Source organism: Fusarium coffeatum, assembly GCF_003316985.1.
Source record: "Fusarium coffeatum strain FIESC_28 chromosome Unknown BRIP53273_contig_15, whole genome shotgun sequence".
Classification (NCBI taxonomy): domain Eukaryota; kingdom Fungi; phylum Ascomycota; class Sordariomycetes; order Hypocreales; family Nectriaceae; genus Fusarium; species Fusarium coffeatum.
This window is the reverse complement of record NW_022157813.1, coordinates 62956-90949: the sequence shown is the minus strand read 5'-3', so window position 1 is coordinate 90949 and position 27994 is coordinate 62956. Positions and strand designations below refer to the sequence as shown.

The following is a 27994-nucleotide window of genomic DNA, read 5'->3' as shown; positions in this document are numbered from 1 at the left end:
AGCACCTATGATCTCCCAAAATTCCAAATCTTTTTCCAAGTGCTAACCTTCTTTTCTTCAGAGTTCTCTTCCTTGACGTTGTGTTGACCCACGATACTTAGGAAAACTTGGTCCAGAGTCGTTGGGCTAACGCTGTAATGGCCAACACCGAGCTTCTGCTTGTTTTCTTCCAGCAGCACAACAAGATGTCCAATAGCGCTCTGGCTGAGATCTTCATTCTTGCTGGTGATCTCATCTTCCCGGCGGCCCGAAGTGGCTGCGAGCACTTGAGCAGCACGGACGGAGAAGCGAATCTGACCATGGTATGTCTTCTCGTCGACATCGGCGGATGGCAAAGTCTGGCGAATCCAGTCTGTGATCCGTGCCATCTCCTCGTCAGATGTGCGTGGGGCGGTGCTAGAGACCAGGTGAATATGCAGAGCATCACCAAAGCGATGACGAAGGTTATCTGGTGTTCCAAGTGCAAGCATTCGTCGTGCGAGAATACCAGCTCGGCCGGCAAGTGCATCGGCCTCCTCCATGCTGTGGGTCGTGAGTAGAATCGACCTTCCAGGGACCGTGGCTTCCAACGTCTTCCACATGACACGCTTGGAGGCTGCATCCAGACCAGAAGAAGGCTCGTCAAGCAGAACAACAGTGGGATTGCCCATCAAAGCAATTCCGAGACTCAGTTTTCGTTTGTTTCCTCCCGACAAAGCATGGGCCATGCGGGTAGCAAAAGACTCCAGTCCCACTGCTTGCATGACTGCTCTCACGTTGTGTTCCACATCTTGAATGCCTCTGACCCTAGCATAGAACTCTAGGTGCTCACGAACTGTCATTTGGTCCATAGCATCAAACTGAGGACACACTCCCAAGTTACCGCGAGCAGCGGGAAGGTTCTTGCTGACGGAGACGTCCTCCACCAACACATCACCACCGTTTCGATCAGGCTTGATGTCGCCACGGATCAGAGAAATAGTCGTCGATTTTCCAGCACCGTTGGGTCCAAGAAGTGCAAACACTTCACCGCGTTTGATACCGAATGTGACATTGTCCACAGCTGTATTGCTGCGGAAGCTCTTCGTAAGATTCATAACTCGAAGACCGTGCTCGTTCTCTGCATTATTGATGACCTTGTTGCGCTCATCGATAATGTCTTGGTCGACATGTTCTTCGTCTGAATCATTGTTCTTCTTCTTCCCTAGGAGAAGGCTCCTGATCGAGGCTCCTGCTGATCCGGTATCTAGCCAAACTAAGAGGCCAAACAAGATAATTGATTGAAGAATAAGATACAGAATCGGGCCACCGTAGTAAAGAATACCACTCGGGTTGTCCGTCAGCTCAGTGCCCTCGCATGCTGTAGAAAAAAGGTTTGTGGCGATGAAGAGAGCCTTCAATGCCGACCCAATGGGTGCAAACACAGAAATGACGAAGGTCACAACACGCAGGCTGCTGTCGACTTGGGTGACGGGGGTGTATGTCAGGACGGACATGTATGCAATGATGTATACGACAAAGACAAGGGTTTGACTCGCCGCAGCCCAGGCATAAGTCCCCAGTTGCGTTGAAGTAAAGAGAGAAATGAGGTATGAAAAGAGGGTTGAGGCAATTCCATAAAGGAAGAGAATGAGGAAAACGTAGCCCAGGTGAAACCAGATGTTGGACACCCCAGCCCAAATTGCAGTTGCAATGGCCGTGGCGAACAAAACGAAAATGAGATCAAATAAGAGGTATGCAATCCAGAGAGGGAAAGGCCGGACACCGTTTGAGTACTGAAGACCACGGACATTCCTTCGTCGTTCATTGCTCGGATACAGAGCGAAGAAGGCTGGATAAACTGAAAGCGCAATTGACATGTACACAATCATCTGAAGCGCGTCGCCTGTGGATGGGCTGATAGGAATTTCCAAGTCGCTCCATGTCGTCGAGATGGTGATGTTGGTCAATAAGACATCCAAAATCTGTTGCGCCTGGATAGGGCTCGAAATGAAAAGGTTCGCGACCCAGGCAAAAGTAGGAGGCTGCGTATCATCACCGAGCCAGAATCCGGTGGTTATTCTCTTCCGGTCACTTTCGATCGTATCCTGAAATTCCTGCCAAGAGTCAACCCTAAGGAGATTATCTTCGGAGAAGCTAAACGAGCTCGAAGCTCCAGATCCTCCACCAAGAAGAGAACCGAGGCCGGCGAGGCCAGATAGAGACTGTTCAAGCTTTGAATTTGGTCCTGCCAGGAAATAGATTTGTTTGCCAGTATCCTGTTGGCTGAAAATGTCTTCGCGATCAGTGGTTCGCGAGGCTTGGTCTGCTGGGTTGCAAGTTGGCGTGCTTTCGTTCATGACAAAGATTGCGGTCAATCCAGCAGCAAATATGGGGAGAAGAAAGGCGAACAGGTACAACAGTCGATTTCGCTTGAGAATTGTTAAACGTTTGCGGAAGAGAATGATAGCCTGTTTCACATATCCAACGTGCTGCCCGTTAGTAAGCTCCAGGCCCTGCTTCTCGCTACCGTTCTCTTTTGAAGACACTTTTTCGGTTGAGGGAGTAGATAAGGCTTGGTTGTTGTTACGGAAAGCTTCTTCATCTCTGATCTCTTCAGCAACTTGTAAAAAGACATCTTCGATCTGGGGTCCGGAGAACCGATATTCGCGGATACCAGCAGCTTCAAGATTCTTGATAACAACAGCAGCAAGTTGTGAGGATGGCGCGGTATATGTAACAAGGTCGAATGCATCCTTCTTCACGACTCCGTCAACGTCAGGAGTTTCACGAATACCGACACCGATATCTTTGGGAACATGAACCCGATATCCACCGCCCATTTTATCCTTTAGCTCGACGGAAGAGCCCTCAGCACGCAAAGTGCCCTTGGACAAGATGGCGATGTGATCGGCGAGAAGGTCAGCTTCGTCAAGGAAGTGAGTCGTCAAAATCATGGTTCGCCTTCCACGTTCGGCCAAAATAATATCCCAAAGTTTGCGTCTGGACAGAGGATCAATACCACTGCTGACTTCGTCGACACAGCATACAGCACTGCCTCCTGTCAACATGAGACCCAATTGAAGCTTTCGTTTCTGTCCACCCGACAATGTCTTGGCAAAGGCCTTTCGCTTGGGGTAAAGGTCGACGGATCTGATGAGTTCTTCGATTTGTTTAGCGTCGGCCCTGGCGTTGGGCGCTTTAAGGTGATTAAAGATTCGAATGTGCTCTTCTACCGTCAAATCATCCCAGATCACGTTCTTCTGGGGAGCAATTCCAAGACCGCCTCTGCCATCAATTTCGATCGATCCACTGGTCAACTTGTTCATTCCGGAGATGGCATCAAGCGTTGTACTCTTTCCACTTCCATTGGCACCGAGGAGGGCGATGATTTGGCCTTTGCCAATGTTTAGATCCAGCTCGCTCACAGCGTGAACAGGCTGTTTCTTATTAGCACCCCTACGGAAGGTTCGTGAGAAGAAATTAGGGTTGTATGTCTTCGAGAATTGTCGTAACTGAACAGCGTTGCTACCCATTCGATCGATGTCGGACTGATTTTGTAGAATCTTTCGGCCCGGAGTGTCATTGCTGAACAAAGCATGTTCAATAAAAGCTCCAATCAACGGGTAGACAAAGATCTGGATGATCAGAAATACCCAGAACACAATGCCGGGAAGAGCTGAAGGACTGTTTGGGGCCACTTTCAAAAGATCGGTCGGCTGTTCCTGCTCTTCGAAGCGAGCCATATTTGCGATGAAGAAAACAAACGCAGATGGGGTGAATAGTAACGATAGCACAGTAACAGGAACCGTGCCAGGTTGAGTAAGAACCTGCGAAACGATGCCGAGGATTGCGACGACCAAGATAGCAGTAATACCACTCAGCTGAGCCTTTCTGAAGAACGAAGCAAACAGCATAGAAATAGAAGAAAAGGCGAGACCGGCGAGGACGTGGAATATGAGGACAACAGCAACGCTGGTTTTGGCAAAAACACCACCGCGCACAATAATAGAGCCAATAATCCAAGCGGGAAGATAAATGAGAGAGAATGAGAAGTGGTGAGCAAAGATTCTTGCAACCATGCTGAGCCAAGGCTTCCGAACTGGCATCATAGCATCGATCAGAGTAGACATTCCACTCTCACGTTCTGTAGCGATGAAGCCAGTAAGATGGTAGGTGACCCAAACGACAGTGCCCAAAAAGGCCACGCCCATCCAGCCCATGATCGACTTTTGAAACCGTCTTCGAATCTCTCTATCGCGTTCTTCTGGCGTCATACTGGTATAAGCCCATTCCTGTACGTTGTCCAAGGCCGTGCTGTCCGAACTGTTAAGGCGTAAGATAGCTTGGTCGACGGCATGTTGAAGTGGTATGATATAGACTTGTTGATCATTGGGCTTGTCTATACGGAACTTGGTGGGTGCTAACTCAAAAGCTCCGTCGGCACGGATAGTGTAATTCCAGATACCTTGGGAGGACTCCATGACGATACCACCAAAACACCTTGACACACCTCTAAGATTACTTGGGCAGTTGGTGGTTAATTCGTCCTCGTTGTCAACAAGGACAACCTCAAAGTCAACGCCAGCAGATTGAGCAGCATCCTTGAATTGGGTTTTCACGGTATTGAATACGCGGTTGATGTCTCTATCGTTGTTGGCGTTGTTGACCAGCACTAGTTTCTCACGTCCATTGCCGGTTGCTTTTTCGATGGCTTGGTTGAGGGGCATTAAAGGAGCAGCATCGCCGATTCCGAACTTAGCTGGAGGAACGAGCAGGTTTTTGGTGAAACTAAACAAAGCTGCCAGGAAGATAGGTAAGATGAAGGCCATCCAAATACATAGCGCCAGATGCCTGAAGAGAAGAATGCGGAAGTTCTTCCCCATGAGGGTCCCGATCTGCTTGAGGAAGGCCATGATGGTCCAGTACAGAGTGGCAGAGGCCACGAGTACACGAGGGAGGGGTATCAATTAAAAGGAATACTTGAAGAAAAGAAACCTGTAAAAAGCTCGGTGTAAGAATGAAGTTTAATAAGATCAGGTCGGAGCAAGCGAGGTAGTCCCTAATCAGAGTAGAGTGGCTCAGTCCAGGGCCCACAAGTAAAGCGCTACTGTAAGGGATTTCGGGGAAGGAACAGCGGGGTGGAGTTGAAGGAAGTTTGGGACCGGGTAATGGAGTAAGTATAATCTGATTTTCTAGAAAAGAGATGGATGTTTTCATCTTCATATGTCTTTTTACTAGTCTAGCTGACATGCCATGAGTTTCGCCTACTTTTGTTGATTCTAGTACAGCCATGTCTTTACTCTAGTCCTACATCAACACTGCCTTTCCCTTAAAGGATCGTTACGCGATTAGGCGACCACTTAGTTAGGGGAGGCGCTGAGACAGACGAATAACCCCTGTAACTGGAGGCTTGGATCTAATGCGTGTGGCGGGATCTTAAATGCAACGACGTCTGATGAGTATTTGATCGGGCCGTGCAATTAAGTTTGGTACGAGGAATACGGAGTACGACAATTCAATCAAAAGTGAATGCGATAATGTTACTTTCTCGTTACTAGTCATCAAGTTATTCATGCTTTGGAGGCTTCCCAATCTCCTTCTGTCTCGGAGGGTCGGAGGATCGGAGCTTACTGCTCCCATCCATACCAGACCCATCAAATCCATCGTCTGTGTGACAGAGGACCCGCATATAAACCAGAGCCACCTCCTGTTGGAATATCTATGATACGTACTTTCTTTTTGACAAGTAGTTGGGGGCAATAACCGAGAATGTCACTCTCGTCGAGATATCCTGGGGAAAACTTGAGCATCCAATGGGAAACTAATGGCATGATAGAGTCCACTCCGGATTTCCTGAATTCCATGTCGGGAAATCGGGTCATAAATCATGCCGATGACAATGTCTATGCTGTCAGCCCAGCGCTGCAACCCTTGTAGCGTCGCGTCCAAGCCCTTGGCGTTCATACTTTAATTGCTCTAGCCTAGACTTCGCCCGACCAGAGTGTTTAGAGTCACATTGAAGGAATTGAGAGTTATGGAACTGTGATGGAGACAAATAGCGAATTTACTCTTGTTCTGGAAAGTATCTACTGGTCGACATTTCCTCCAGTTGATATAATAGGTAGATTCTACTTAAGCTCTCTTACTGCCAAGCTGGCTGCATGATAACTGGTAGGAAATTTGACTTGCACTGCCTCGATATTCGAATTGCGTGTCGCACTACATTTCCCAAGCATACCTGCATTCGTTCACTTCATGTATCACAATTGTATTTTAGCCTTACGAATTCCATGCCTATCACGGCGACGCTAAAAGTTACAATATTGCCGTTGTTGGTCCCCGTTATGTTAACGTTAGATGGAAAGCTAATCATTGTCCCGTGTAAGACGTACTGATCTTTACTTCAAGGCTGATACCGACGGAGTAACCAGACGAATACGTCCAAAAAGTCATCTGATCGCCAGCTTTGGCAACAAATTGTTTGTGTTCTAGATATTGATGTTGCCCATTATGCTTGTATCTTAACTTCTTTGTTATTGCTTGCCAAAATAATGGCTGGCAAAGTGAACATTAGAGTCGAGTTGCGCACAGAATAGAGATCATGGAGGTTCAGAGCAAACAATTCGCGAACATAACATTGATATATAGTATGCTCAAAGAACCTACAATGTGTTCACATATAGATGTCTTTGTTGACTGATGAACATGCCAGAGGTGAGTGAACAACGCCTTCAGCCTTTGTCTAACCATCACTCTTGTTCACTGAAAGTTTAGTTACATACACCTTGTTCGTGATATGAACAAAGGGTCAACAGTCCACTATTCAGATGTGGTTCTGTTCGAGAGTTTCAGATCCAGTATATATCTGTCGTAGTCATGCCTCCAGAACCGCAATCTGAAGCTTAAACCAGCGTTACGACAATATCAACACAACTAAATCATCAGCGCAAGCTGAGCTATCGACCAAGTATCAACAAACAGCAGAAAACGAACGACAACACCATCAACATGTGCTATCGAGTAGTTACTCACACACTACGCTGCGATATGCGCCCAGTCATCTCCAGCGGAATTACCGTTTACTCGGATCCCTTTACAGATACCCTATCATGCACCTGTTCTAACGAGCATCTTGATCGTCCTTGGCTCCAGTGCGATGATCATGGTTGCTGTATGAAGACCGCCAAAATGAAGTGGTGTCCTGACATCCACGAATGCAATGAGGTTATCGAGCTTCATCGCTATGTCCAGGCTCGACCCCGGCGGCGAAACATCTGGAAGACAAGCACCAGCTCGATCTGGAGCCTGCCTCCCGCCCAGGACGAACCTGAGAGCTGGGCTCCAGTCCTGGATGTGACCGATCTTCTCTTTCCCACGGGTATACCACACATGGAGAGCATCTCGCCGCACCTCAATGGGGCTGTTGGCAATCTCCTGCATGTAGGTCGTCTCATCGTCGCCCTAGAAGCTAAACTGGCTCAGCTCCTTGACGATATTCAGATTCGCCGGGAGATGCACAATGCTTTTCACGGTGTGCAGTGTGAGCGCGTACTTAACGACTGGGGGTGCAGAGCCCGAGGCCCTATTGAGGCTGGTGAGGCAATGATCGACCAGATGTCCAAGACAGTTGCGGCTCAAAGTGAGTTGTTCCACGCAAGTTGGCAATTGGTTCAGGAGATCCTACGAGACCATGAGGACAAGTCAGCTTTGGTAAATGAGCTTACCGTAAAGAAGCTCCAGGTTGTCAGGGACGATGCTGAGGACCGAGGCTACTGGCACGGTTCCTGAATTCGGATTGTAAACTCAGAATGGATGTAGAAGAGTTGGATCGGGAGGGAGTGCTGCAGGTCAGCGCTCAACGAAGAAACGGGAAATGGCATCACGATTAATAGACAACAGGTATTGGGAAGAGAAGGACTTAATCAGAACATATAGAGTATACCCCCAAATTGATAATGAATAGAAACAAGGAACATAAACAAAGACAAACCATTGTGCAAGTGTGAAGAAGAGGCCCATGTCGCGATGTTCATCACTGTGGGTGATGGTGGGACTGAGGCAGGGGATATAGGTTAGAATATTTCTGCTGTCAATCACCAATAAAACGCCGTCATCGTATAGGGGTCAGTACATCAGTTTGTGGCTCTTTCGAAGCACTGAAAACGCAAGTTCGAGTCTTGCTGACGGCAAATCGTCAAGTTTGATTTTCAGACGGAAATTCTCTTTTTGCCTGTCTTGTAAATCAGTTTTTTATTTTTTGGACATTTTATCTTTTGTTGCGGTGATAATACAAGGCGCATGCATTTGTGTCTCCCATCTACTAGACGACTTTGTGCCCCGCCGTATTGTTGTGTTCTGATAAAGGCAGAGGCGCTGTGCACTGACTGTCGTGTTAGATATGCGCCTGCCTTATATAGTTCATTCAAGAGTCGCCTAACACTTATGTTGAAGCTTTGGGTTTACAGTTCTGGAGATGTCAAACGTTGAAGGCATACCGTTCTGCACCGGTGCAACTCTGTTTGTATGCAAATGAGTAACCACATTAACTCTCCGTATTATCCATTCTCTAGCGAGAGAAACATGGAGCTTTTGAGAACGGCTAAAAAAAGAAGAGCTTGTCGATCCAGGACCGGCAGCTCGGTTCTCCCCCACCATCAGCTTACTATAATGGAGGGGCAGTCGGTCATCATTCCTCACCACCAAAAACTAACAACACCATTCAGCTATATACAGATACTGACAAAAAGTGCAAAAGAATAATTGGTTTGCCGTCAGCAAGACTCGAACTTGCGTTTTCAGTGCTTCGAAAGAGCCACAAACTGATGTACTGACCCCTATACGATGACGGCGTTTTGTGTTGACAAGGATCAGGTAGAACCTATATATGAGGGCTTCACTGTACTCCACTCCGTTATCGGGAGGGAGCTTCGTGGAAGCTTCTGAGCTCCAGAGCAGAAAACGCTCAGCGCAATTGAATTTAACGATTGCAATAAACCGTTTTACGCAACGCATACCTTTACTCTAGATCAAAATTTACAATGAATGTTTATTTGGAAACCAAACTCTGATCCTTCCATTCACTACTCTGCTCCTGCTCCTGCTCCTGCCTTTAACATTTAGTCAGCTCACGGAGAAAAGGAAGTTACACCTCACATGAGCCAATTTACTACAGCTCCATCTGCACAACAAACATCACCCGAACAACGGATCTTTCTGACAAGTGTTCTTTTACTTGATCAATATCTCATGAACTACTTCATAATAACATAAGAAAATCCTAAACCATAGCAGCAATGGTATCTGCAGCTCCTACCCGAAAAAACTATACCAAGTTCCAGCACGCCAAATAACGCCAAACAGTCGAATTCTATCCGTCCGACCGATTATTCTTCCGCTTCATTTATCATTCATCGATTCGTTCACTTGGTGATAAAGCCAAGGTAATCGGCAACGATTAGTGTCACCATACTGCGAGTCAAGTTAGCGAGATGTTCATCGAGATCCAGCGAGAAAGAGTTCTTACGCGTGAGGAGCGATGCGGATGTAGTATGTGCCGAAGCCACGGTAGAAGCGACCGAGACCCTCCTGCTTAGCAACCTTGGAGAAGCAGTCGGCCATGCTTCGGTAGGGGAGTTTGCCATCGGGACCCTTAGACTGCTTCTGCAGACGTGTCTTGACAAAGTCGAATGGTAGTGAGAAGAAGGAAGCGAAGAAACCGGCGATGGCACTGGCGGTGAGGGTCTGGGTTCGAGCGGAGAGATCGGTGTTGTTCTTGAGTTGAACCTTGGCTTCACTGAAGAAAGCAAGTTGACCAAAGTTGAGAGCCATAGCGCGGGCGACCGTGGGAGCAGCACCGGCCCAAAGAGCACCGACACCTTCACTCTTTGCAATGCTGGTCAAAGCATCAATTACCGACTTATAGTTCTTTCGCTCAGCGAGGGGCTTGAGACCGTCACTCTGCATTCGAATGAGAGCAAGATCAGCGGGGTTTCCGATCATGGCAGCGATACCACCAGCAGTGAGACCGGCAGTGGCTCTCTCCTTGAAACCAACTGATCGGCCATCAGCCTTCGCTCTAGCGGACAAGGTGCCCATGAGCGTGTCGAACATGCCCAAGCGGGCGGTGGTGTAGACGGCCTGGCGCAGAAGACCTGCTGATAGACCAGTGTAAAGGTCAAGGACCTTTCCGCTAGCGATGATTTGTCGAGTGACAGACAAGGGACTAGGCTTGGGGCCGGTAGCAGTTCCCTCGCCAGCGAGTTGGATGCGGACCTTAACCATGTCGACAGGTTGGATGACTGTTGTGGCTACCATGCCGGCGATACCACCGTTGATGAAAGGGAGAGCGGCCCTCATGGCAGGAGTGTGGAGGAGGTCATTGGCGATGGCGGCTGAGTCTCCTCGAGCCTTTGAGCGAGCTGATTCAGCTGCCTGCTTAAATGTTTGGCTCATGATGGATATATGGAGATGAGTTTTGCTCGAAGAGAAGTCGATCTGAAAGAAGGCACGACCGATTCGAGTGAGTCGTTGTCTTCTAGGAGGATTGGTAAGTAAGTTTGCTTGAGGTTGGTCTGGTGCAAGTGCAAGTTCAGATACATGTCGTGGGCATGATTGGGTCTTTATAATATCATGACTGCTTGTGGAGGGCCGCACTAATCATGGCCAACTACGGCCAATACAACCAAGTTACAGCCATCTTTCAGGAACCGAAGACATCCGAGGGTAGTGACATAGCCTTGAGCTTGAGCTTGGCTCGAAAATGGAGGTGCATGCCCGGACCTGAAGTGCCTTGGGTGTGGGGGACATTGAGTCTTGTCTCGGGGGGTCTGAAGAAGGATTCGAGGGGTGTGCAGATGACAAGAGCCAGGCATGAACGGGGCGGGGGTAGATTCCCGCTGCTGGGTCCCGCCCGCGGCACAGTGGGCCTTCCCCGCCATGTCTTAGGCTTGCTGGAGCTGGATATGGGGGATCACCAGAAACAGAAATGAGCTTACCAAAGAACAAGCAGAAAGAAAAGGTTGATATCCGAGGATTTCAAGCTCCCGTACGTTTCCGTATCTAATTGCCGCGAAGCATTAGGTACAGCGACAAACAGGAAACAGAGACAACTGCCGGGCGAGGAGAGCTTACAGGAAAAATTGAAAGACGAAACGAAGCTCTTTGATACAAGGCGCAAAGCCACTTGTTGATGGTTGAGCAGAGGGAGTTTTCGGAGCTGTTGAAATTGGAATCTCAAGGGAACAAGACGGAGGTAAGTGCTTGGGGTCTCAACAACGCTTCAGTGCAGTCCTGTACTGTAGCAGAGCAAAAAGAGGCTTTACGATCGGCGTCACGTTCAGATGTTGATGGGAGGAGTGAGATGTGGGAGGAAGCAAGAATTATAGAACAGCAAGCGACAAGAGAGGACAGGCTATTGATACCTCTTTGAGATGGGCAACGAAAGAGGGGATTGATCACAATCTTTCCGAACGACCGAGAGAACGGCGAACGAAAGACTTGACAAAACGTTGTTGCTGTCGCTACTGCTACTGCTACATCAGAAAAGGAAGCACGAGACCTGTTGTGATGTTGATCCAGCTCATCGTTGTGAAGCTGGCGCGTCGATATCAACCACTGGCGACCCTCCACCAGTGACCAGAGAGGGAAGAGAAGGGCGCCCGCCGAGCCAGTCACCGAACAAGGTCACATACCAAGGTTCAGTCCGTCGATACTGTACTGTACAGTAACACAGTGAAGTAATTGTGTCGACGCGTTCAGCTTTGTCGAGTACGGTACAGTGCAACGGGCCATCGGCTCTTGTATCGAATGCGGGGTTGATGGCTGTGCTTTGATCTGGTCTGGTCTGCCAGGCTTGCGTTGGGTTTTCGTCCATGATTGAAGCGGGTTAATGGTATGATGATCAAGGTCCCAGCTAACGCGTTGTTTAGCCAATTCAAGCTGTAATCAACGTAACGCCGTTGGTTCCTCGGGATTGACACCCCCTCATTCTCAGTTGGTAGCTGTAACCAAGAGCTGTTGCAGCGTCAGAGTTATTGTAACAGTAGACAGCTCTGCTATTTGACAGGCCATGTTGGGCGCCAATGAGCTGTGTCAAAACTGTTGAACAACTAATTATAGAATCTGAGTATCTGATATGCTTCTCACCAAAGTTTCGAATGAATTTATAGATATCAATTGATAGTAAATTGATAACTCGAGCTGCCTTGTACCTTAAGCTTTAACTCTGCTTACGCTGCAAGTGAGGGGCTGGCCTTGACCATAAGCAATTAAGCGTCCTCTGTGGCTGCAGCTGCAGCAACGCCAGACGTGGAGAAGTACAGTCACATGTAGCCAAGGTCTAGGCTTTCGTCTCAAAAGTGCTGTTCTGTTGATGGGAGTGGTGGAATGAAACTCCAGCAATGACGCAACAGACGGTAATAAACGGGAGCTATCTTATTGGTTGCATTTATGATATCAACATCAGATGTTGATACTAGCCTGACGAAAGGATGAAGTGTTAGCACTTTGAACAGAAAGGGTAATATCTTGGTAGAATGAGGGTAGAAACAGTTGTTTGTGAGCTCAATTCAGATGGAATCCCTATATATGGAATGACTACCGCCGCTTATGCCGCCGCAGTTCAGGACCGAGTTTCCTTGAAAAGGCCCGTTGAGCATTCAATACAATCCTGACCAATAAAGATCTGATATGTATCGGCGCTTCTCGGACGATTGCTTCTATTTGTTCCCTGGAAGGCTGGAATACAATCAAAACCATAGCACTTCGTCTTCGACACTCAACAACTGAACCGTCAGCGCGGCTCGCAGTGGATGTTGGTGGATACAGGCGTCAAACACTGCCGAACCGAACAAGGACTCCACTACAGCTACCGAATCTCAGCTCCACAGAGTCTATCTTGTCTCCGTCAACTGCTAACTCTATTTATACCTAGATATTGCAACTGTTGTGTGCTCTTAATACAGATTGAAATACTTGAGCATCATGAAAGAAGTATCAAACTTGCATATCGAAACCATTTAGTTCTCAAACAAGACAGTTGATGCGCCTAATTCCCGACTAGCCTGTTCCAATTCCCGTCTCACCCCCGGTCAATCGTCATCAGGAATCAACAAGGGTCGTCTGAGACTAGGACATTGAAGTCCTGAATGATGCAAGGATGCGTAAATATTGTTCTTCACCGGCGTCTAAATCAGAAACCACTGTCACATTAAAGCCGCAACACTGGTCCGTTCGTTCTTAATATCCTCGGTTATTACATGGAAACCTCAGAGGATGAGGTTACCGAGTAGTATCGACGCCATTTCCAAGGGCTTTGTGGAACCGAATCCGAGGAACATAACTTGTTGAATTTGATCGAGACACTGTATCATGGTCACAAGTTGTCTTGCATCCTAACTTCAGACAAGCCTTTTTCACATGTAAACTGTCTCTAACAGCCAGCCGCGACTTTCTCAACAAGAGATATCCTGGCAGTTGTAACGGCCCGTTTATTCTAACGTAATCTGCAACATGCTGTAAACGCTCAACAATGAGATACTTATCGGCATTATGGTTACCTTGAAACTGAGCCTCAACCTAAGATACCCTGTCTGGTGGTGTCTCTAGAAAGAAAGGCGTGAGTTAGAAAATTCCATGTTTGATATGCGCTGTTACATGTCCGGTGCAGGGTCCGAGGAAGTATGTTCCGAGGAGCAACCAATCTTCGGAGTCGCAAATACCGATAAGCAGACCGCTAGCTTCCATTGCTACGTATCTTATCATACCTAATAATACGAAAAGCATGTGAATTGGGTTGGGGCTTCAACAAAAGTGCAGTATTCTTGGTCCGTTGTCTCCAATAGTGAAGAAAAGTTGGAGTTGAGACATGGTGTTCTCATGATGGAACCCCAACCCCCAAAGAGCCTCAGCCCTAGCAGTTGACCCCAAAATCGCGAGATTCCTGCTTACAACAACATTGCTCGTCACCGCGCCTCAAACCTCGCATAGTCTCACTTTCACCGGTATTTTCGGTCCTGAATGCCTGTTCACATGGGAATCTGAGGAAGAGTCCATTTGACTTTGGGGACAGGTCGGTGGATAAACGTTGAGGTATCATGATAACGACAGTTTAGAGTGTTTGGGGGCTGTCCCAAAACACTCACCATATTTTGCTATGCCATGATACGGCAAAGAACGGTTACCGACGCTTCATGACACTGGGTAAAGTCATCTCGTAGACACTCATATTCATTCCCCAATCATGTCACTTCATAGACCCCTAAAAGCACTCCACCATCATGATGTCTTGTTCTAAGGTACTCTTAAAACCTCTCTCCCCAACACAGCCGGTTTTGACCGGAGAACCTGGTAACTCATTACGTCGCGAGTAAGCCAAGACTTATGCCTCTCCTGAAAAGGTCATATTGTCTGTCTAATCGGAAATGTAAAGTTCGCGACGTCGCATCCCTTGCGCTTGTCCCAGATAACATGATGCTAAAGGATTGGCTATAAGCACCGGCTTTCGATGTGCGAAAACCCTGGCTCTACAACAAATCATGAAGTTGACTTTTTTTCTCTAACTCAACCGAAACATTCTCTCAATGCTGACCCATGCTTTTCAGCCTCTTGGCCTCTCAACACCAACCAGTGGGTCTCCGGACTTCAAGTTGCGGGAATGCACTCTTTTTTATGTTCCCTTGTTAGCGATCCTGCCGTCTAGATCCACACTATCCAACGACGTCTTACATATTTGATTGATGTTTTATATCATGGTAGCTTGTCCGCGGTAACTAATCGGCAACTAATCGACCCGAGCTTGGTCGAGAGCCTTTCGGATTACGAGATGTAGCAACGTGCATCAAAGACTCACGGAAGATGAATACACCGCCAAGAAGTCGGTCATCAACATTTTGAGCTATTTGAAATACTATTACCGAGCACTGCCGCGGGTATTTTGAGGGCATACAATTAATTTTATATGACGTCGGGTATTAAGAGCGTCCGGGCCTTATATCAAGAAAAAAAACATTTATGTTCTTAAAGAGTTAGACTCGGTCGATATCCGAGGGTATGTCTACTCAGTGAAAAGGCTCGATAAATATAGACTTACTTATAGAAGCTTTGGACTCATTATCTCATGGCACTTCACGATAGGTACCTAGATGAACGTTGTGGTTGAGCTGACCAGCTTAATGACTTAGACATGTATCTGAATGTTTGTGCATTGACGACTTGGTGCTGTAGCTTACGGAGTAGAAACACGTCTCTCATGCCTAATTGAGTATTCTTTAAAGAAATGCTAAGTCGCTACAGAGCATTCAGACCATAGTCTTCACAAGAATTAATTTATGTAAGTTGATACGCGGGCATTTAGAGTGAACCCCACCATCACCATGTGAATGAAGCTAGTGCAGGAATTCGCACCGTACTATTCAACTCTATCCGCCCGTAATGTACTGTTATCGTCTTATCCTTCACACTGTAAGTAAGTTTTGTCGCGGCTCCGATTTAGAACTTTTTGCGACACAGCGAAAGTGACCACCAACCAACATAAAAAGACCCAACCATGCCCAAACGAAAGCGCGGAGAACCCAATCTGGGAGAGAAGCTCGAGAAGAGCTGCAATGACGTTTCAAAGGCTCTCAAAGCCGCAAAGGGTCTGGAGCGTCAGCGATACAGCAAGAGACTTCACGAAGATGGAGTCGAGCCTGCGAAGAAGGAAAGATTGGAACGAGAGGTGACCGTCCTGAAGGTAACAATTCCTCATTTTGGTTTTTTAATTGGATATTTTCTGACTTGGAGTCTACTAGTCGCTCGATCTTCATCAAACCGCCCGCGCTCACCTGTACTCGTCGATTCTTAAAGTCAAGGACCTCGCTGCATCACCCAGCCTGCCCGAAGAGGTTCGCACCGGCGTCCCCAAACCCGAACTCACACCCGACGAACAAACTGCCCTACACAATGTCACAAGTGGACTGTACAATCGCGAGCTCGTCAAGCAAGCCATCACCCGCGCCATCGCTACATTCTGCCAAGCCCTCGACGTCCCTCTGCCTGGAAAGGCGAAGCGCGTGCGAAAGAACAAGAAGGAAGAGAAAGAGGAGCAGCCGTCAGACAGGATAGAAGAGGAACCCAAGGCAGAGGCGAAGAGTGCTAAGGAAGACGTGCGCGCATCGATTGAGAAGGAAGAAGAGGATGAGGAAGAGTCGGAATGGGGAGGTTTCTCGGATAATGATGATCCTGTTCAAGAACCCGAAGATATCGATAGCGACGATGCAGCGAACGAAGAGAAATCTCTGTCGAAATACGATCATCTACTAGGCGGATCATCAGGCTCAGAGGATGACGAAGACTTCATGAAGAAGTATGCGCAGTTCAAGGGCAAGGAACAGGTTAACCTCGACGATATCTCCGTTTCCGGTTCAGACGCAGCACCCGACCTTGGCTCCGAATCAGAATCAGAATCCGACGCTCAAGAAGAGATGTCGGTGTCCGCATCTCCTTCACCACCCCCAGCCAAGAAGAAAAAGGCCAAGGCAGCAGCACCCGCCACTGTTAGGGGCTCGACATTCCTACCTTCACTCATGGGCGGTTACATCTCAGGCTCTGAGTCTGCGTCCGATATTGATGTCGCGCCTCCCAAGAAGCGACTCGGTCAGAAACAACGACAGGCCATCGCAGAGAAGAAGTACGGTAACAAGGCCAAGCACTTGCAAAAACCAGCTTGGGAAACAAAGCGCGGTCGTGATTCTGGCTGGGATGGCAAGCGCGGTGCTGTAGGACCAGAAGATGGCCCGCGAACACCTTGGAAGAAGGGCATTCGCAACCCTCTCTCTGGTGGTGCGAGGGTAGAGAGCAAGCCTGAGGTGAACAGGCCGCCGCCGAAGAAGGACGATGAGGGACCGCTACATCCTAGTTGGGCGGCGAGGAAGCAGGCCAAGGATGCGGAGAAGACGGCGGCGTTTGCAGGATCAAAGATTACTTTTGACTAGGCGTACACAAAGCATAGCGATACCAGGAGTCAATAAAAGTTTGGTTATATAGAGTGATGGTGCTCGTTATGATACAGATGGGGATTCTCGATGCTGCACATATACAGGCAAACCTCCCTCCATTGGCAGAGTCAAGCTACTCTTGCTCACTCTTTCACCCTTGAAAGCAGGTGCAAAATCGAACAGAGGCACTAGTCTTGCCAGTGTCTGTACCGCAACTAACTCTGCCATCTTCTTTCCCAGGCACACTCGCGGTCCGCCGTTAAAGACAGGGAACTCAGACGCTGGACGCTGAGCAACGGTCACACCTCCAGATGATGATGTTGTCAACCAACGCTCCGGGCGGAACTCATCTGCATCAGAGCCCCATGTCGTATGCGAACGGCCCATTGCCCAGGCGCACCAGACCACGATTGCACCAGCTGGTAGGAATGTCCCATCGGGAAGGGTGGTTGCTTGTTGGGCTTGCTTGATTTCGAAAGGGATGGGAGGTCGAAGGCGAAGTGACTCGTAGAAGACGGCTAGGACGTATGGTAATCGTACTGGTGTGAGAAGTTCAGGATCGTCGGTTTTGGTACCGTCTTCATCTCGGAGGCTCTCGACCGATTCGCGGAGCTTGGTCGCCACTTGGGGGTGCTTCATGAGAAGATATAGAGTCCATGTCAGAGCTTGTGCGACTGTATCTCTTCCTGCTGAGAGGTAGTTCAGGGCTGCATCTGCCACAAGAGTCTCGTCCCCGATAGAATCGAGTAGAGACTGTATGAGACTTCCTGGTGCGTCCGATTGAGTCTTGCCTTCCACTGCCTTGCGATCAGCGACAGCGCTCGTAACTATGCGTTTCCCGTATGCCTTCACGATTGCGATTGAGCGTCGCATTCGTGCTCCGGTGAGCATCTCAGTAAGAAACCAGAGAGGGTTCTGGAATCTCTCTGCAGTAGCCCCCGAAGCATGCTCAAAGGCAACCGTGAAATCATCATCGGCGTGCATCTCCATGTTATACGCCATGCGTCCCATCAATTGTGTTGTCACTTCATGGACCACAGCTTGCAAATCCACCACTTCTCCTCCGCCTTCCTTCGCTTTTAGAACACATATAGCCTGTTCCAAATATTCAGGTAACCTCTCGTTCGTCAAAGTCTTCAACGCTGCTGCAGACAAGAATCGTAATCCCGCCTTACGCTGAAGCCGCCAGAACTCGCCGTCAACATTGATGATACCATGACCGAAAAGATCCCAGGAGCGTTGCTTAAAGAAATCACCCTTCTCAAAAACGCCCTCGTTGCGGAAGATGAAGTCCAGATTCTGCGGGTCGTTGACGATTACACCTGGTGGTAAAGAGGGGACCGTGATATGAAGGGTCTCATAACCGTAAAGACGCTCACAGCGGTGAAACCACGAAAAGAGCTTTTGACGAGGTTGAAGGAATATGATTCCATTTCCTACGAGTGGGAGCGTGTTTGGTGGTTTTCTGCTTGGTGGTTAGTATATGTTGGCCAACTTGAGATGGTGCGAGCATAGGGTAAGTTGTGACAAACCTAAGAGCCTCGCCATTGCGAGTGATTTTTAGTGTTTTCTTCTCCCAGATGTACAGGAAAATGATCGCCACAACTGCCAATATGAATCCATCTCGAAGGTTGAGGCTGAGCAGGGCCATGATCGGCTCGATGATGGTGTTTGGTTGCAAGGTCGAAGTTGTTGCAGTATCACCTGCTCGAAACGTACGAGATCATGATGTAACCTCAAATCGACCCATTGAATGAAAGAAACTTGTTTGTTTCATTGACTTTCCAGACAGTCAACAATTGGCTTCTGTATAAAAGTTTCTCATCCAGAAAATATCCGTTAGTATTTGTGATACAGTACGAGACGTATTCGCAACTAATGCGATGATGTCTCTGGTGTTATCGCTCCTCGTATTCGTTAGCGACAAAGTATGGCAACCTTTACACAATTGACAAATTAGCATCACAGCAGCTAAAAGATGCAAAGAGACCTCCATGTCAGCCTGAGCTAGAGTATCAATCCCTCCGTCGGTGTGATTGACATAAGCCCACCACCTCAGCGGGATGACGTTGCAACCGAGGGCCACCAAAACATCTCTTAGCCAGGGGCGAACCAACGAGGTTTCAGCATTAGTTTCACAGATTTAATGGAAGTTATCACAAGATAGTTCTAGACTAGATTTCCTCGCTTGCGATTAAAGCTGTCCTTACGACTGTATAGAAGCTTGGATTGCGTCAGCTGAATGCGTATATATGCTAAATATCAATAATTGCCCAGAACAGACAAGCGAAACTTTAAGCTGCCATGTCTAGAAGACAGAATAGGCAGCTCATGTCGTGTCTATTGAATGTTTGCATATGTCTTGGTCCAAGCATATCATCGCATAATAGCCCCTCGTCAACGTCAACCCCTCCAAACAATACCCGAGACAGTACTGTTACATGCCTACCTACTCTCTGGGTTACCTCCCGTCGCGTAAACAAATCCATCCTCCTTACACATCAATATCCTACCTTCTCCCTCTTCCTCAATACGAATACTCCATATACAAACACACATCACCATCTTATATTTCCCCTCTTCCACTCTTTCCTCACCCCTGCATTCAACCTGCAGCTACCCCCTAGCTCTGGCATCAAGATAGCGTCATCGATTAAGCTCACGCGGACAAGACGAACGAGATAACGGATATTAGCGATTACACACGTCAACGACATTGTTTTGCCTCGGGTCGAAACAATTCAATTGAGTCAGTATTTCGTCTGATCATACTGGAGATAACGTTGCAACGCTCAATCGCTGTGTATTCATTCCATCTCAACCTCAACAAAACGTTGGGGATAGAAAACGCCACAAATTTCACGAAAAGCTTCAACCATGGCAGCTCCAAGCGCGTTTGGAGAGCTGGGCCTCTCCATTATCGGCCTGAGCGCTGAATATCCGCCTCATTCGTTAGATTACACTTGCCTCAATACTCTCGGCGACAAGTTCTATCCTGATACACCTGCGTAAGCATATTCCTGGACTGTAACCGTGTCAATAGCTAACGAGATCATGATAGTATGAAGAAAGTTCTCGGAATCAACAGATATACTGGAATTGATACACGATCGTCTATTGGAACACCAGACCACCCTGCTGTGAACAAGAAAGAAGCCCCGTCAATAGCTGAGCTCCACAGCATATTCCAATCTGACGGTGTCCCACTCGCAATTAGAGCTGCTCGCAAGGCTATCGATGAGGCCAAGATCGATACGCGATTCATCACACACATAGTCGCCACAACATGTACCGACAGCGCAAACCCGGGGTTCGATCACTTTGTCGCAAAAGGTCTGGGCATAACTCACGGCGTCGAGAAGGTCTTGTTGCATGGCGTGGGCTGCAGTGGAGGTCTGGCGACGCTTCGAACAGGCGCGAATCTGGCTCTGGGACATAAAGCACGGGGACTGCCGGCCCGAGTTCTATGTGTAGCACTAGAAGTCAGCACCACTATGGTGCGCAGTGAGCTAGACAGCATCAACGAGCTGCAGGAGACAAGGATAGGCGCATGCCTATTTTCTGATTGTGGTAGTGCCGTCGTATTGAGCAACGGCATCGGTGAGCCTTCTGAACCTGTGTATGATCTGCTCGGCTGGGATCACAGGACCATCCCTGACACAGAGGACGATCTGGGCTTTGACGTTGACCCAGTCGGTAAGCTCCGGCCCTTCCAACTGGTCGAAATGAAATACTGACAATGATATCTCCGTACAGGCTGGAAGGTTATACTGACACCTCGCGTGCCGAAGCTCACTGCTGCCTCGATCGGTCCAGCTTTCACAGATCTCAAAGCTTCTTTACCGCAACTGCCTCCGGACTACCAAAAAGCAGCGGATTTCGACTGGGCCATGCACCCCGGCGGTGCTACCATCCTCTCTGGTGCCGAGAAAGTCATGGACATCACTCCAGAACATCAGCGAGCAAGCTATGACACTTACATCAACCACGGGAACTCGAGTTCTGCCACAATCTTCAGCGTCATGGATCGTTTGCGGTCAAAAGAGATGAATGCCATGGCGCCGGATGGCCGGGTTCGCGACTACGTTGTGGGATGTGCTTTTGGTCCTGGTATAACAGTTGAGATGTGTATGTTGAAGAGAAACATGACTCCTAGAACGGATATTACCGGCCTGCAAACACCGCCGGAAACACCGGCCGAAACCGAGACGGAGCCAAGTGAGGCCGGAGACGGGGGCGAATGGGGCACCGAGAACAGCGGGTCGCCGGCCGAACGGAACTCTGTATCTGAGTCGCAAGATCAGTACACCAAGTTTATTGCTGAGTCGTTAGAGTCTCTAGATCTGGATTAGAATAGAGCACAAAAACGTGGTGGCTTGTCCCAGTTGCGGGACAGCTTAGTGGACCGGACCATAGTATTCAAACCCGACCCAAATAATACAGTTTGGTAGATAATAATGCCAGGTACGTTTGTACGTCTGTTCCAAGGGCTACGACCTTCTCGTCTATCGCTCGAGCCCTGGAATTTGCATTGACAGCCATGATGTTGTTTAACTGGGACTAGTATTGTAACTGCACTCCTCGAGAAGGACGGGTAACAACATCCGTAGGACATACGTCTGGCGACAAGCAAATATCCAGAGACCTGTTGATAGGTGTACTGTGACCCCAGCTCGCTGAGTTGCCAAGAAATCTTTCGCGATGTGTCAGTCGCTGCCGAATACATTGCCGATTTGAGCCAGATCCGCTTTTCGTTTTTGGAGAGCGAGATGAAACCTTATGACCGTGCCTCAGTTCGTGGTTCACCGACATGGGGTATGTCTGAAGTTTCGAACGAGGATGAAGCTGGTCGCTGATATGATCAGACCAATTTCATCTTGTCTCTATTCCAATATATCGATACCCAGGGACTGGACAAAAGCAATATAGTAGCCGACTCTCATATACTGGCTTATAATTGGCTCAAAAAGGTTTAGTGATAGTCGAGCGGTCTGATCGCAATATCGACTGGGTTGTCTTTAAGATCGCTTGGCAGTTCATGATGTATGCTTGTCGCGCCCTCACTTTCACGCCAACGGCTAGAATGTAGGCAAACCAGGGTTGAAACCACAAGCGTTGGTCCCATGCAAGGGGAAAGGCAAGAGGGGTCCTGTAGGGCAAAAGGCGTGAATGACAACAACATACCTTAGATTATCCAACGTCCTTGTACATAATAGTTACAGTACTGAAGTGGACTCCCCAGCTTAGACTTTACCCAGCCAGACTGAGGCGTGGTACGAAGATATCCGTATGACTCATGAAAAGTAGCTTGCCGAGAACCGACCACTCTGACGTGAACGAGATCGCCCAAGCGAGTGGTTTCGAGGCTGGAATGTGCATTGATGGAGGTGTACCGCATCCGCATCTTCATCTCAGATGCCGAGGCTAGTGGAGTGCTCGGCAATAAGATAGACACGCTAGCCAGTAGGGAATATTCCTCAGACACGTTTTTGAGCTTTCTCACTTCGTCCCATGTCGATGGGTTTAAGCACAATCTATCAGATCACTTTTGACGTTGAGTGATATGCCAGGTTTGATGGCTCATGCCGAGGTTTCAGGATCAGTGCAGAACTTAATCAGAGTGACATCGTGACAGGTAACCTAGTGGAAATGAACTAGCTGCCGTGGAGGAAGCCATATAACCGGTACAGAGAGTGATGGGGCTTGCCGTAGGAGTTGCGAACCTCTGAGTGGATCCTGCCCCATAGTGTTCTCAGCTTAAATTTGCTAAGTGGGTAAAGTGATCAACCACCTCGTGGCATCGACAAGGCTAGGGCTCTCTGACCATCTGGCTGTGTGTCCGTGTCCCTGAAACATGCCTTTATAGGGATTGGACCCAAGAAGCAGGTTGAGGCTTCAACTAGTCATGGGATAACCCATTGAGTTCCAAGGCAACTTGGAGCCCAACAGCTGCCGAAACGTTATTGGATCCAATCAAAGACAAGTGGAAGAAGCGATAGTCCCGAAACAGGAACTCGTCTGGAGAAGCAACCCTGTGGCTTGCAGATTTGACAACGTGGTCCCCACTCGCACTAGCATGGTAGCTAATGAGGTTTCCCGCAGATAATCGACGGCGGCACGACTATCTTCTGATACGAGCCGAGCTCAAGTCGTATGAGAGGTGAAGATGGTTTCGTGGGTTTAAACTCTTGTGCACGGCGCGCAGAATGGCTTCTGATGATCCAGCCGTGGGGAAAGCGGCTTGATTTTTTCTTTCGAGAAGCGAGGTTTACATACATATCGTGGCGTACATCCGTCCGTGTCGACGCTATCCAGAAACATATAATTCCCCGTACACTGGATCATCGAGGCTTTAAGCCGGTGAGGTTACAAGATAGTTTCACCCCTTTCTTTCGAATGCGTGATGTATGCAATGGCGGGGGTGGTACCAAGCGTTTTGTAACCTTAGGCGAAGGTATTCAAAGTAGTGTAGTGTGCGATACCGGACCGCTCGCTTCGAGACCGCGCTACATAGTTGACGTCTGGTCAGGCAGCTAGGGTATGATGCCAATTGAGGAAACCAGCAGCGCACAGCTGAGGGGACTCCGCCCAGAGGATATGAAGACTGTGACTACGAGGCTAGGCGTGCGGCATGATAGGACGACGGCGTTCCAGGGGAACTAGAGGGTGTATGCTATCTCCACACGTAAGGCAGAGAACAAGGGCTGGGCGCTTTGAAGAGTTGATAGTCGAACAGTTCAGCGCTGGTGCAGTTGTTTAAGTTGAAGGAAATCCCCGGAAATCCCCTGAGTGGTCGTGGCTAAAGAGTATGCTTAACCACGACATTGGAAAATCGCAAACGAAGAACGTCGAAGAATTGTATGCGAAAACTTGGTTCATTTCTCGATATCGACTGAATATTTGACGACGCCATTCCCCAACGACCAAGTGCGTTATCGACAAGTTCACCACGGGAGAGCTGCATAAGCATCACAACGACATCGACATAGCCGGAACTCAAGCGTTATTTGTCAGCCAGTCGACTATCAGACAATACCAAACGGCTGGGATTTTGGCACCGAGGCCATTGTGTCACAAGCTTGATTGCTTGTTGAACTGGCTTGTATTGCTTTGGACTCGGCTCCGACACTTGAGTCAATACCTGCGGATCCGGATCGTGTAAGAGGAGACAGCCGCTTATGGTTGGCTGCGGCTGAGATTTCCTTTACCGGCAGCGCCTCGAGCTTGGCGTCGTGTCATCGAGAAGGAAAGAAACATTCAACGGAAAAAGTCAATTGAAAGGTCTATTGAATGAAGACTGAAGTGGACGACTATTATTCCGTCTTTGGAGTGATGGAAGGGGATGTTGACGACGGCGGAGTTCAAGTTGTTGAAGCCGATGATTTCCAGGGTCGGAGTGTGGGTTCCGCTCCTTCCATTGCGGAATATTCGGGTCACGTGGGATCACCTCTAGGCCATCATTATCCTGGCAATAACGACGGTCAAGGTGGCACCTGGCGTTGGCGTAGGCGCAGTTCTCAGCGCCCGGTGCAAGTTCCAGCCGTACCAGCCGTACGGGGCCAAGGTCAAGGCCAAGGACTAGGCCCAGTTGCTGTAGCCCCAGATTCGATACCTTTCGCCCAATTCGCGTCACCATTAGCAGTTCGCGCTCACAATCACATCCACCCTCATTCTCATCCTCAAACGCACCTTCAGTCTCAGGCTTATACTCATCCTCAGACACCAATCACACACCACATTCAACTCCCCTTACACAATCAGCAGATACTTTTCTCTCATCATTCACATCCTCAATCGCCCCTTGCCGGAAATCCCGCCCCAGTCAATGGCCATTTTGGCGCAATGGAGCAGATTGAGACACAAGCAAGCGACTTGCGATTCCTTACCCAAGTACCGGTTTTGAATCCTACTTCAAGCCCGTCTCTCGGCCCCGGTTCCGGCGCCGGACGAGGTGGAACTCCTGCCCGGACCCCCGGAAGCGCCGTAGGAGCATCTGCGGGTGCAGCTGTTGCTTACGAGAATCAACCAAGCCCAAGTTCCGCCTCTGTCGGGGACAATTCCGCCCACGGTGCGAGTGTGTCCAATGCCAATAAGAGGAAGTCAACAGATGATGGACAAGGAAATAATGGGAAGCAAACAAGAAGTAAAAGAAACAGAGTGAGTCCTGCCCATTTGCTATGTTTATCCTCCCGCCCTAGGTCGTCGTGATGTCAAAGAAATGAGATCGAATGGGACAAGGGGTGAGATAAGAGGTGTCGTTTCCGAAATATGAGACGAGGGTCAAGACGATCAATGAGGATCTTTCTCAGCAGCGCGTGACTTGGCGATATTCGCCTATCGAAACATGATAAGGCTTCTAAGCGTCAAACATCTCGGCTTTCTCGTTACACAACATAATCGGACCCAAGCTGCTGGGTCACCAACACCTCTAGTCCTCCCCTCTGTCCCTACTCCTAACGCATCAAACCCCTTCTACATGTGTCATGCGAGTTCACTTGGCTAACATACAATTTTCTCAATGATAGTATATATCAATAGCATGGTCAGTACACTCTCCTTGCTATATCTATCCATTGTCGTCGTTGGCATGTAACACACAATGGCGCACCCTCTTCATCATCAACCCTAACCCGGCGGATCCAGCTAACATGTCGCAGCAACGAATGTAAGAGACGCAAGATAAAATGCAACGGTGAAACTCCATGCCAGCGGTGCGGCAACCTCAACCTCGCTTGCCTGTATGCGCCCAACTGCTGTTCCGGAAACTTCAAAGAATCAGACGAGTTCAAGCAGATGACAGCGCAGCTTGGCCGGCTTCAAGAAGAGGTTGGTTGGCTGCACCAGACAGTCAAGACCATGCAGACCGAACCTGCACGTTTCTCTTCGGGTGGCGATCGAGTAATGTCACATGGTCATGGCACGCCAACAATTGCGCCTTCACCGTCCCATAGCTCCGCTTCGTTCAATCGTAATGATGGTTCAAAGTATGGTTCTTTCCGTGGCCCTACGAGCATGGCCTTTAGTCTGGATGTTGCCAACAACACCATCAACAACATGGGGTACAAGGGTATCTCTGACGAAGAGAACGTACATATGAATGAAGGAGCGGGCACGATGTCCTCACGCCCAGGAGATCCCCTCCACGAATTCGATAAGGACGAGATGGTCCGTCTGTGCCGCTTGCACGAGGAAGAGATCGGCATCATGTATCCGGTGCTGAATATCCAAACTGTCATATCTCATGCCAAGGGTCTATCGACTTATCTCGAATCAGTCCGACAACAAAATCCCCGAGAGCTTATCAATGACGACAAAACTCTACAACTTAAGATTATCATGTGCTGTGCGCTAGTGGTAGAAGACCACGGACATAGCGATAAGGCAATTCGCTTGTTCGACAGCATGGAGACAGTACTTAACCGAAAGCTCATGGCTGAAGCTGCTGATGTCGGAACGCTACCAATATTGGCCCTTGTCGCTGGCTACCGATTCCTGTCCAACGACGAAATTCTGGCGTGGCGCGTTATGGGTCACGTTGCCAGGTTATGCTTGGAGCTTGGTATCCATCAGAGAACGGGTCTGATGAGGATCCAGGATGAAGAGGAGCGAAAGAATGCTCTGGTTAGCTTCTGGTCAGCCTATGTCCTAGACAGAAGGTGGGCTTTTGCAACCGGACTTCCTTTCGTCGTTCAAGATGAGGAGATTGATTCACAGCTCCCGTTCCCTGTAAGTATTGATTCCATGGTACGCAGATCAACTTGACTAATCAGATAATAGGAGGAATACCCATACCTCGTCGCCATGATCACCTACTCCCGTATAGGCGCAAAGGTGTGGCGGCAGGTCGCTCATTTCGGTCCAATCCTTGCCCGTGATGTAAGGTCCGAGGAGCTGGAAAACGTTGACCAAGAGCTGCTGCAGTGGTATGAGCAGATTCCCGAAGAGGTTAAAGTCCGCAACTGGGACAAAGAGAAGCACATTACCTCAACGCCATCCTATAATCTCCAACGGTTGCGAATCTGGACATATTTGCGTTTGAATCAAGTGAGTACCCTGAAAAGGAATCTGGTCACAGACAAACTGACAATCTTTAGATGCGAATCTGGCTTTACACACCTGTCCTGCATAGCGCTACAAGCATCATGGCGCACCCTGCGCAGTCAGAGCGCGTTGTCGACATTGCAAAAGACACCATCCGCTACCTCAGCCATTTAAATAACACGACCAACCTGTACAGGCGTGTGCAGGTCTTTTATCACCAATTTCTTACATCAGCCATTGCCGTCGTCTTCCTCGCGTCCGTCCATGCTCCGGTACGCTTCAGTTCTAATTGTCGCGAAGAATTCTATATGGCCCTGGAACTAGTCAAGGACCTATCTGCCAAGAGTTGGGCATCACAGAGGCTATGGAGGACAATCCGCTCGCTCAAAGATGTGGCACCACGTTTCGGACTGAACCCCGAAGATGATCCTCAGTCGACAGCTGCGTTAGGGATGATAGGACTCGCACGAGGTCATATGGATCAACAGCAGGGCTTCCGCAAGCCCTCAGTGCCAGGCCAACAGTCTTCATCAACATCAGACTCGGTGGCTCAGAACGGATCGCGTATCCAGGCTGAGATGTCTCGTATGTTTGAGGGCTATGTGGGTTTGAACGGCTTCCAGTACAACGAGAACGAAGGCCAAGGGCAGGGCCAAGGACAAACCTCGAACCCGGAGGTATCTGACCCGCAGAGTGGCATGTATGGACTCGATGGCACCGTCTTCGCACAATTTAAGGAGATGTATTGATGATCTATCGAAAGATGTTGAAGGACGTCTATATTAGAACCTAGTATAATTTTAATAAGTGACTAGATTTCTCGAAAGAATCTTTTTGATATGATCCGCCAGCAGTAGCAACAAGAAGACTGTGAATATGGCGCGGTGAGAATTACAAAACCTTCCAAAAGTTAAACAGAATCGACCAACTATAGAGGAATGAGCTTCGTCGAGGTACAGAATTTCCCGTCTGTTCGATCCTTCTCATCATCACGGTGGGTAGGTAAGCAGACCGAGCTT

At 48.7% G+C, this 27994-nt stretch overlaps 7 protein-coding genes across 7 annotated transcripts; 4 read left to right on the top strand and 3 right to left on the bottom strand.

Annotated features, from left to right (window-relative positions):
- Positions 1-5: 5 nt before the first annotated feature.
- FIESC28_00594 (uncharacterized protein) lies at positions 6-4874 on the bottom strand (the record flags this gene model as incomplete). The annotated part of the gene is made up of 1 exon (XM_031154745.1): positions 6-4874. One exon carries the CDS (start codon positions 4872-4874, stop codon positions 6-8), a length of 4869 nt encoding a protein of 1622 aa, XP_031021188.1.
- A 2134-nt stretch (positions 4875-7008) lies between these two features.
- On the top strand, positions 7009-7749 carry FIESC28_00593 (uncharacterized protein; the record flags this gene model as incomplete). Its single annotated transcript, XM_031154744.1, has 1 exon — positions 7009-7749. The coding sequence occupies one exon, from the start codon at positions 7009-7011 to the stop codon at positions 7747-7749; it is 741 nt and encodes a 246-aa protein (XP_031021187.1).
- Positions 7750-9380: 1631 nt separating this feature from the next.
- FIESC28_00592 (uncharacterized protein) lies at positions 9381-10413 on the bottom strand (the record flags this gene model as incomplete). Its single annotated transcript, XM_031154743.1, has 2 exons — positions 9381-9429; positions 9485-10413. 2 exons carry the CDS (start codon positions 10411-10413, stop codon positions 9381-9383), a joined length of 978 nt encoding a protein of 325 aa, XP_031021186.1.
- Positions 10414-15505: 5092 nt separating this feature from the next.
- FIESC28_00591 (uncharacterized protein) lies at positions 15506-16931 on the top strand (the record flags this gene model as incomplete). Its single annotated transcript, XM_031154742.1, has 2 exons — positions 15506-15691; positions 15750-16931. The coding sequence occupies 2 exons, from the start codon at positions 15506-15508 to the stop codon at positions 16929-16931; spliced, it is 1368 nt and encodes a 455-aa protein (XP_031021185.1).
- A 66-nt stretch (positions 16932-16997) lies between these two features.
- Positions 16998-18585, bottom strand: FIESC28_00590 (uncharacterized protein; the record flags this gene model as incomplete). The annotated part of the gene is made up of 2 exons (XM_031154741.1): positions 16998-18399; positions 18467-18585. 2 exons carry the CDS (start codon positions 18583-18585, stop codon positions 16998-17000), a joined length of 1521 nt encoding a protein of 506 aa, XP_031021184.1.
- A 1226-nt stretch (positions 18586-19811) lies between these two features.
- Positions 19812-21286, top strand: FIESC28_00589 (uncharacterized protein; the record flags this gene model as incomplete). The annotated part of the gene is made up of 3 exons (XM_031154740.1): positions 19812-19942; positions 19996-20630; positions 20691-21286. 3 exons carry the CDS (start codon positions 19812-19814, stop codon positions 21284-21286), a joined length of 1362 nt encoding a protein of 453 aa, XP_031021183.1.
- A 2980-nt stretch (positions 21287-24266) lies between these two features.
- On the top strand, positions 24267-27724 carry FIESC28_00588 (uncharacterized protein; the record flags this gene model as incomplete). The annotated part of the gene is made up of 5 exons (XM_031154739.1): positions 24267-25008; positions 25592-25599; positions 25644-26660; positions 26712-26978; positions 27029-27724. 5 exons carry the CDS (start codon positions 24267-24269, stop codon positions 27722-27724), a joined length of 2730 nt encoding a protein of 909 aa, XP_031021182.1.
- Positions 27725-27994: the final 270 nt, after the last annotated feature.